Source organism: Hibiscus syriacus, unplaced genomic scaffold (genome assembly GCF_006381635.1).
Source record: "Hibiscus syriacus cultivar Baekdansim isolate YM2019G1 unplaced genomic scaffold, ASM638163v2 tig00013565_pilon, whole genome shotgun sequence".
Lineage (NCBI taxonomy): Eukaryota > Viridiplantae > Streptophyta > Magnoliopsida > Malvales > Malvaceae > Hibiscus > Hibiscus syriacus.
Genome location: NW_024062303.1, coordinates 104,240 through 114,287, shown reverse-complemented (window position 1 = coordinate 114,287; position 10,048 = coordinate 104,240). Strand labels below are relative to the sequence as shown.

Here is a 10,048-nt window from a genome sequence, read left to right as displayed (position 1 = left end):
GCTGGAGGCCTAGGAGAAATAAGAACTAAATTTCTGGGAGGGAGAGACTTCTTAATAGAGATCGAGGACAATGAGTTACACAGGATCCTGAAGGAGAATAGCTGGTTGTATCTTAAGGAAGTCTTCTTGGATGCACAAGCTTGGACAGAATCGTATAGATCGTCTCAAAAAGAGTAACGTGGATCAAATTATTTGGAGTGTGCCTGCATTGTTGGAACCATGTTACGTTTAAGAGGATAGCAGAACAATGAGGTGAATTCTTAGCGATGGAAGAAAATGCTTTGCAAGAGATGGGATGAGACGAGGTGACAGATCTTATTGCAACAGATAGGAAAGAGTCCATTGATTATGTGCTCGATTTGGAAGTGGGTCGAGATTTATTTAAAGTTAGAATTCTAGAACAGATTATTGGCAACAATGTAACAATAGTTTGAAAGAGAGATAAAAAAGAGTTTGAGATGGCCAGTGACTCTCTATCTTCGGCCGAAAAAAGTTGGTCTTCATCGGAGGAATATACTATAGAAAGGTGGCTTGAGGAAGACGAATTCCAATTACAATGTATGGGAAATATATCAGGAGGCGATTGCTTATCGGGTGAGGATGTGGGGGAAAGGAATATTGGAGAAGAAGCAATTATGGGGCTAAGAACAAATGATGATGGCAGTGGGAATATGCAGAAGAGAAGTAATGATGAGGTGAAAAACGTGGAGGGAGTCAAAGTTACTGCCAGAAAGTATTTAAATGATCAAATACGTGTCAATTTGGAAGAAGATGATAATTATAGAAATTTATCTATTTGGGATGAAACATCTGATACTAGGGTAGTGGAGGATACTATGTGTATGAGCCTTAAAATTATAATTGTTAAAAATATTAACAAGATGGAGGAAGATCAAGTGGATGGGTTGCTAGCAGATCAAATTAGAGGAAAGTCCAAAATAGGGAACGAAGGGGATGATCTGGACCAGATGTTAAATGACCCAATGTATTTGAGTGAGGATTTTAAATCGAATAAAAACAGACAGAATCCAAGAGCAAAGGTCGGGAAAAATAAAAGATATGTTTCTTTACAATGCATTCAAGACGGTTTACTAACATTATAAAGAATAGCAGAAATAGCCGTGCAAAGAAAAATAAGAAGAAGATATAGAGTGCGAGGAAGACTAGACTGAACTAGAAGGAAGGTCTCTATCAGATTCCAATCTTCAAGCTAGATGGCAGAGATTAAAGAGGGAAGCAAAGAAAACACTGCAAATTGGAAGAGAGTTGGGAATAGAGTTTGAAGGTCTAAAAGAGATTTTAGTTTGGGAAATTGTAGCAGCAGAGGAATCAAAAGGCGTATCCCAATCTCAATCTATCGACTTTTAATTGAAATTGGAGGGGAAGTTTTGGGATGAAGATTTTATCCTGGAATATAAGGGGTATGGGTTATGCTGTTAAATTTTCTGAACTTAGGAGGATAATTAGGGTTCATAAGATTAAATTTATATTGATTTAAGAAACAAAGAAAGAGGAGTTTAATGAAGTTGAAATAGGGAGCATTTGGAGTGATGATGATTTTGATTTTAGGTTTTCAAAAACAGTGGGAAAATCTGGGGGTTTACTGTTGGTTTGGGATAAAAATAGATTCAAGGTGGAAGGCATCATTACTAATGATAGACTCATACTGATAAGTGGGAAGTGTACATTTGATGATTTGGTTGTTTCAATAGTTAATGTTTATACTCCTTGTGAAGTTAGAGACCAATACACCTTATGGAATGAGATAGTGATGGAAAAGAAAAGAAATAATAAATGGTTCATGGCTGGAGATTTTAATACTATTAGAAATCGAAGTGAGAGAAGTGGATGTCATTTTAGTAAGGTCGAGATCGAAACTTTCAATCAGTTCATAGATAATTGCAATATGTTGGATATGCCACTAGCATGGAGGAAATTTACTTGGTTTAGACCGAGAAACATGAGAAGTCAGATAGATAGAGTCTTTTGTGGAGGATGACTGGTTAGATGAAAACAGTGAAGCAACGCTGTGGGGTTAACTGATAACCGTCTCGACCATATACCTATTTTATTGGGCAAGGAGTTGATAGATTAGGGGCCAAGACCTTTCAAGCTGATTAATAGTTTGATTGATCAGAAGAGTTGTATTGAGGTCATTAAGGATACATTAGAGCTTGATCTTTCACATAATAAAGATTTGAGTGCAAAGCTTAGAAGGGTGAAGGGTGCTCTGTAATAATGGAATAAAGACAGTTATTGGAATGTTGATAATGTAGTTAAAGGAATGGAGCATAGGATAAATAAATTAGATAGAAAATGAGATATATATGGATTGGATGATCGAGAGAGGAAGGAGGTAGTAGAGTGCACAAGAAGGCTGTGGGATATGCTGAGAGAAAAAGAGGAGATATGGAGACAAAAATCTAGGATGAAGTGGCTGAAACTTGGGGATGAAAACTCTGCATTCTTTCACAAAGCTGTAAAGTTAAGAAGTAAAAAGAGATTTATTTCAGGTGTAAATCTAGGGGAGACAAACGAAATTGACCCTTCAAAATTGAGGGAAAAAGTTTTTAATTTTTTTAGCAGTCATTTTAAAAGCAAAAAGAAACAGTGGAATACGGTGATTAACCTCTCTTTCAAGCAAGTGTCAATGGCAGATGTTAAAGAGTTGGAAGCTCTAATCTCAATTGAAGAAATTAAAGAAGTTGTGTGGAGCTGTGATGAGTTCAAAGCACGGTCCTGATGGATTTAATATGCTATTTTTTATTTAAAAAAATCATGGAATGGGTAAAAGGTGATCTAATTAAGACAATTTAGCGTTTTTTCAGATTTGGGAAAGAATGTTAATACTTCTTTTTTTAGCGTTGATTCCGAAAGTGATAGTCCTTGCGAAATTTCAGAATATAGGCTTATTTCTTTGGTAAGCAGTTTATATAAAATAATAGCGAAAGTACTGGCTAGAAGACTAAAACGAGTGATAGGGAAAGTAATTAGCGAGACTCAATGTGCGTTTTTATCGAGAAGGTATATTTTTTATGGTATTTTGGTGGTAAACAAGATCATTCACTATTTGTGTAAGGAGGCAGCTGGGAGAGGAGGATTGATTTTAAAATTGGATTTCGCAAAGGCCTATGACTATGTTTGTTGGGAGTTCCTAGATTTGGTTTAGCATCAAATGGGGTTTAGAAGCAAGTGGAGAGGGTGGATATGGAAATATATTTCAACAGTAAGAGCCTCCGTTTTGCTAAATGGTTCTCCTACAAAAGAGTTCAAAATGCATAGGGGATTAAGGCAGTGAGATCTATTATCTCCCTTCATATTTTTGATGGTCATAAAGGTTCTTCATCTACTGTTGGAATATGTAGTGAGTAAAGGTTACATAGAAGGCATTCATAATGTAGCTCCAAATGTAATTATCTTGCACCTGCAATTTGCGAACGATACAATTTTATTTCTCCGACCATATCGAGGAAGTCTCAGAAATGTAAAGAGAATCTTAAGATGTTTTGAGTTGGGTTCAGGGGCTAATAATAAATTTTAGACAGTCATGTCTAGTAGGGGTGGGCTTGAAGAGGATTTAGTCTGTCCATTAGCAGTTTTGTGTGGATGTACTACGAGCAAGTTACCATTTAAATATTTGGGCATTCCTTTGGGAGTTGATCCGAGAATAGTTTCAGTGTGGGATCTGATAATTGATAAATGTAGAACAAAATTGTCGAGTTGAAAAGGCAAATTTTTATCCTTTGCTGGGAGAGTAGTACTAATTAATTCTATTTTATCTATGCTGCCATTGTATTATATGTCGTTATTTCATGTCCCAAAAGTAGTATTATTGAAGATTGATAAAATTAGAAGAGGTTTTCTTTGGGGCTCAGATAGAACGAATAATAAGATGTCAAGAGTAAACTGGGGAAGGATGTGTAAACCGAAAAAGAAAGGAGGGGCAGGAATAATTGATCTGAGGGCAAAAAATAAGGCCTTATTAGCAAAATGGGGGTGGAGGTTTGCAAATGAAAGAGATGCTTTGAGGAGATCAGTTATAAGTTATAAATATGGATCGGATGGGCTGCCTTGGATGGTGAGTAAAGATAAAATCAAGGATGCTTCCATTACATGGATGGAGATTATTAACAATTTAAAGAGTGCAGAGATATCAATATGGATGAGTGGTGATTCCTTTAGATGGCAAGTGGGAGATGGGAAAACAACATGGTTCTGGGAGGACATTTGGTTAGGTGAGAAATCATTGATGAATAGGTTCCCTCGAATTTATAGGCTAGTGTCAAGAAAATTTCGGACGGTTTTTGAGGTGCTAAGCGAAGGGGAGTGGCAAGATACATAAGTTATATTCGACATGCAGCTATTGGATAGGGAAAGAAGCATAGTCAATGAAATTAAAGGAGAAGTAGACATAGCTAAAATCAAACCCGGTGTGGCTGACCGTATTATTTGGATTCATGAGAAAGATGGGTTTAATCAGGATCATCCTCATTTTTGTATTTTATATACTCCTAGAGAGTGTAATCAAGTTGCTCATGTATTAGCCAACTAGCTTTAAATTCGGGTGGTTCTTTGTTTTTTGAGTCGGTTTGTCCTGACATCATTGTTCAGAATGTTAAAAACGATGTCATTGATCTTTGATTAATATAGGTTGGGCACTCTTTTCCCCTTACTAGGTTTAGAAGGGGTTTTTAATGAGGTATATGAGTTTCATTCAAAAAATGAGAAGGATGGGAAGTTTTTCGGTTAAAAAATTGACAGAATTACTGCTTAGTAATGATAACATCGTAGAAGCCAACCAACCCAAATTTGATAAAATCTGGAGTCTTAAGGTTCCCCCGAAGGTGAAATACTTTCTATAGATGCTAAAACAGAATATGGTGCCATCAAAAGCGTTCCTTAAAAGCAGAGGAATTACATTAGTCGGGAATCAATGTTTATGCCCATGGTGTGGCGTTGCAAAAGAAGATTCAGATCATTTGTTTGTCTCTTGTATCTATATGGCATATTTCTGGAATTCTTTTTGCATATGATGGCAAACTAGAGGATGTAACGCGTTAACTATAGATGAGTTGTTTGAATTTTGGTTCCAGGTTCAATGGTCTGATTCAAGAATATTAGCATGGCATGTTAGCTTTACAGCAGCGTTGTGGAGTCTTTGGTTGGTCAGAAATGAATTTGTTTTCAGGGATAAAAGAGCAAAACTTAAAGATGTTATATGTCTAGTTAAAATAAGAGCTTTGGTGTAAGGCACTCAAGGAGTTTAATGATCTTGATGAGAAACGTTGGTGGGTTAGTCTGGGATCTAGTGTTGAAACTTGTGAAGAACAGACAAAAGTTAATCTGGCATCCTCCGGGATTGGGACAAATAAAGTTTAATATGGACGGGTCTGCTACAAAAGAGGCAGCGGGTTGTGGTGGAGTGTTAAGAAATTCTGAGGGCACGTGGTAGCAATGTTTTTCGGGCTTGTCTCCGAGGTTAATGTTGAATTTGCAGAGCTGTTAGCAATTAAATTTTCCTTAGAATTATTTTTGCGATTCTAATTGGTTGGGGGAGGCTAAGTTAATCATAGAATCTGATTCTTCAGTAGTTTTAAATTGGATACAATCTTATTCCAATCGACCTTGGAGGTGGGGAGCAACTTTTGAAGAAATTGATGGGATGGTGATGAAAATAAGGGGTGTTAGGTTTGAGTTCACGCCAAGATTAAGCAACAACATGGCCGATCACCTTGCTAAAATCAGTTCAAAAGGAAATGTTATGTTTAAAGCAAATTGGTAAGATAGCAGGTTGAATTCCATTGTAAGTCTGTGGTATGGTCTTTTTTGTGTTTGAATGTATAGCATGTGATGTTATTTCACAATATGCAGGCCGACCCCAATATTTGTGCCACCTGGGCCTTAGCTCAGGGCAACAATATTTTGAGGGGCATCAATTTTGCACATATATTTGGTCATATTCTTGGCTCCACAAAGGAGCCTTGTCTTGCAGCACTGAACTTTGTAAAGGATTACCCATCTCTAGGTTTCCTTCTCTCTTTCTAGCTTTATTTTTTAAAAAAAAAATACATAATCGTTGGGTTTTCGTTGGAGTTTTTGGACAAAATGAGTTAATGGGTATTCTTTCGATGATATTACTAGTCTGAAAAAAAAAGTTGCATTCTTTTTCTTTGGGTGAAAAGTATTGAGAATACACCAATCTGGAATATTTGGGTGATGGGTTTTTCTTTTTGAATATTCAAAAGCAAGCCTCTTTTGTTTTCTTTATTTACATCAATGACTTTTGATTTCTATTTGCATTTCTTTATTCAGGGAAGTTAAGGTAAAATAGAAATAGGTTTTCTGCAATGCAGTTTTAGTTGTAGAAAAAACGTAAAACTTAGGCTTAAAATGTATTAAGTTCCCATTTCATCTCGAATCAAAGCTTTATGAATTTGGTTCACTTTGTTTAACAAATCTAGTGCTTATAGTTTGATTGTTTGAATTTTGATTGTGTAGTGGCAAACTTAGTTTGATGTAAAAAAACAGTGGCTAAATATTTTCGTTCAAGACATTTTTTAGAGTGATTCCTTCTTATTATTTTGATTTCATCATTAATTTTCCAGATCAGTTGATTGTGAGAAAGAACAAGTCAACAACATAAACTTCGGTCATCGGTCAGGTTGTATCTTTCCTTGCTAATATATATGTTTTATTATTTACTTGCTACTATATTTGTTTTATTGATTACTTTTAAATATGTTACCTCAAAAACAACCATCGGGTGCCCGAAATAGAAAACGAAAAAAACAAAAACAAGAAATACGGTACAAGTATAGGGGCATAAAATTATTATCTCGCCCAGAGCATTAAAATTCATTGGACCGGCCCTGACAATATGGCTAGTTATGTTGGGGTTAGTCAGGGTGTTCCTATTTTTGCTGAGCAAAAAAAAATGTGACCTCGATCTCGAAACTCAACTGTTTAATCCTTTGTCGAGTCAGTCTTCCCCTTCCTTCACTACGTACCTTCTCCGACTTTGAAAGAGAGGAATGGATAAATCGCACACCTGAAGATTTGTGTAAGTTTTTTTTTTTACAAAGAGTGATATTATCTTCTATTCCTGAAGAGGCATGCTCTAATTGCATCGTTCTAGCAATTTATTCGAATGGGTTTTATATAAGCAAATTTGACATCTCGGTTTTATATATTTTTCTATTTTTTTTATCTATCTACCTATTTATATATAACTAAACTCATAAATTAATTTTAGTAGTTAATAGAAATTGTTCTCTTAAGAAGTCTTGGGTTCGAGTAGCTTCGCCTGTATGTGTGTGCATTCATTGTTAATTGATCGAATGGATTTTTAACAAATACTATTATTATAACCAGTATATATATATATATATAACTTTATGAGACGAATTGCTTCATAGACTTAAACTAAACTCCAAAATTTAAACCATAAATCATGAACCCTAAACTAAATTGAGCTCCATAGACATTGTTGCGCAACAACGAAATGGGAAAGCTAATAGGGTTGTTGAAGAGGAGAATGGATCGGTCTAGGTTAGTATTAGGATTACTAATGTTTTGTTGCAGTTTCTACCACAACCCGATCCTAGTGGTGAAGCTGTTATAGAAGCGTGAGTTTTAACAAAGTAATATTCCTTTATTTCAATGATTTTTAACTGGCAACGAGTATGGAAGCATGATTGTTCAATGTATATATGTAAGTATATAAATGGAACAATCACGTTATGTAGGAAGATTGGAGAATGGGAAAGTGTTCGATAACACTACTAATCATCTCTCCTTGTGCTATACCTATTGGTTAGCTTCAATGTTATCTTCAAAAGGGAACATGTATATAAGCATTCATATCTAAGATAATATAACCTTAAAACAGTTTCACATATCATCAGGTTTCATATCCCATCTTTTTTTGTTCTTAGTGAAACTCCTAAGAAAACTTTCCATTTCTTCTGCTATCGGTCCTGGTCTCAACTCCACGAGATCTTCCTCGTCGTCACTGCAAATCCAGCCATGGTAAGGCCTGCGCTTCACCGTCAAGTTTCCAATTTGTAGTGGTGGTGGTGGAGTGAAGTGGCCGCTGCTACTAGGGTACTGAACATCGCTTTTAGTGGAGCATTCCGCTTCAACCGGTGAGAGATGCTTGCCTTCTTCAGAAAACAAGGGTGTAATCACAGTGAATAACTAAAATGGATTGAAGGTTGCTAGCTGATTAGATTCACTCAAAACATTGACCCGAACCCGTAAATTTTGATGAGAATAAACGGAAAGGGAAAGCCAGTTACCGGATTTATCCCTCGGTTTTAATGTGCACATAGCCTCATTAGCATTTGATGCACAGTCCAAGCCATGGCCGGTGTGGGACTCTGTGCCATCTGTATTCACATCAGATGATGCGGGTTCAAGGGCAGTCCCGGTACTAGAGATCTCAGCAGCAGCTGGTTTCTTGGAATCACTCTTTCAAACAAAGATCCAAACTAATCAATGACATCAACAACAATGCTCAAGATATGTTCATAAAAAAGGAAGATGACTCAGGCATAGCCTAACAAGCACATAATTTGCATGAAAATAACACAAGCAGCGCTAGAGATAAATGCATGAAAGTTGAACACAAAACACAAAGTCCTGTTTGATGAAATGGAACATGTTCAAACTTCAAACAACATAGTCAATGGAACAACAAAAACCTCACCATACCAGCAATGGAATGAGAAAAGATCATATCAGCACAGAGATTAGTTAAACAAATCTATTTTCTCCTATAAAAATGCAATTTTTATAAGCAAAAGCAGAAGAAAGGTTCCACCTTTACAACCTTTTCAAGTATGGCTTCAAGCAAAACCTTGTAAGAAGAATCTTCAATGAAGGGCCATCCATCTTCCCCATAAACCTGAAAACAAAACAAACCCACACTTTCGTTAAATTTCTTCTTCTCTAAACCCCCTCCAAAACAGAATTCACAACATCAAAAACCCCACATTTAGCAGTTCCTTTATGGTTTCTTTAACCACTTTTACAGGGAATCCATATGGTTTCATAGCATCAATGGCAGCATCCTTTCTTGTATTACCCCTCTGCAACAAACAAACAAACAAAAAAGAAGCTTTTTTCAATGAAAAATGAATAAACGACTGATGGGAAACAAGCATGAGAGAAATCAAAGGGAAAACATGGAGAAAAATTACCTTTTTAAGACGTCCTTTTGGAGCCATTGTTCTCTCTGCCACTCTCTCAACACTGCTTCGTCTTAAAGAAGAAAACAACAGATCACAGCAATAAAAATGGATTTTTTAAAACTTTTTTACTTACATATTCAGATTCGAGGAATGAAAATCTGCGAAGAAGAAGAAAAAGTTGGAAATTGACACTGAGCGAGAGGAGCTCGAAGCGGAGGGTTGAGTAAACAGTAACACTCATGTTTCTCTTCACGACTGAGATAGTGAGGCGTCTCCTGCACTGCATTGTCCTTTTTCTTTCTACTTTTGGGTAAATTACACGACATACCAACTAATTTTAGGTCATATCTCATTTATAGTATATCATTTATTGAATTTTTAATTTATTCAATTATAGTATTATATTTTAGTTTTAATTTTAATTATGTTGTTTAGTAGTTTAATTTAATCATAAGATGATCTTGACAGATCTTTTTGTCACAATGATAACATTAACAAATGATTTTTTATTACGATTTTAATTGTTTAAAAATGTCGTTTTGGACATTAAATTTTAAGAGATTATCAATTTTATCACTAACCTTTTAAATAATTTTATTTTTGACACTATATTTTTTTATCGTCTTCATAGTTAATTATCGTTCATCATCGATCATCTTTCGCAACAATATCAAAATGATCGCATTTCATTCTTCTTTCTTCTATTAATATTAATTTTTCAAGAAATCAACTTAAAATCATTGAAAAATCATTTAAAAGTTTGATGTGCTAATACTTTGATCTATTTTGATAATCGTATGAGGCTAGTTTTGAGGTATATTGTTCATCTTTTCAAAATAATACTTCTCATCATTGGA

At 35.5% G+C, this 10,048-nt stretch overlaps 1 protein-coding gene across 1 annotated transcript; it reads right to left on the bottom strand.

Annotated features, from left to right (window-relative positions):
• Positions 1 to 7,878: 7,878 nt before the first annotated feature.
• Positions 7,879 to 9,432, bottom strand: LOC120206241. Its single transcript, XM_039205954.1, has 5 exons — positions 9,201 to 9,432; positions 8,994 to 9,089; positions 8,831 to 8,905; positions 8,298 to 8,469; positions 7,879 to 8,162 (listed from the first exon to the last, which is right to left on the bottom strand). The coding sequence occupies exons 1-5, from the start codon at positions 9,225 to 9,227 to the stop codon at positions 7,891 to 7,893; spliced, it is 642 nt and encodes a 213-aa protein (XP_039061885.1). The 5' UTR covers positions 9,228 to 9,432; the 3' UTR covers positions 7,879 to 7,890.
• Between the last annotated feature and the right edge of the window lie 616 nt (positions 9,433 to 10,048).

Bases quoted from the DNA above. Each gene is read 5' to 3' on its own strand.
- LOC120206241 (XM_039205954.1), bottom strand. From the start codon at position 9,227: ATGGCTCCAAAAGGACGTCTTAAAAAG. The intron at 8,906-8,993 runs GTGGGGTTTTTG...TTTTGTTTTCAG, and splicing joins CCATAAAGGAACTGCTAAAT to GTTTATGGGGAAGATGGATG. The intron at 8,163-8,297 runs GTAACTGGCTTT...TGTTTTCTGAAG, and splicing joins AAAACCGAGGGATAAATCCG to AAGGCAAGCATCTCTCACCG.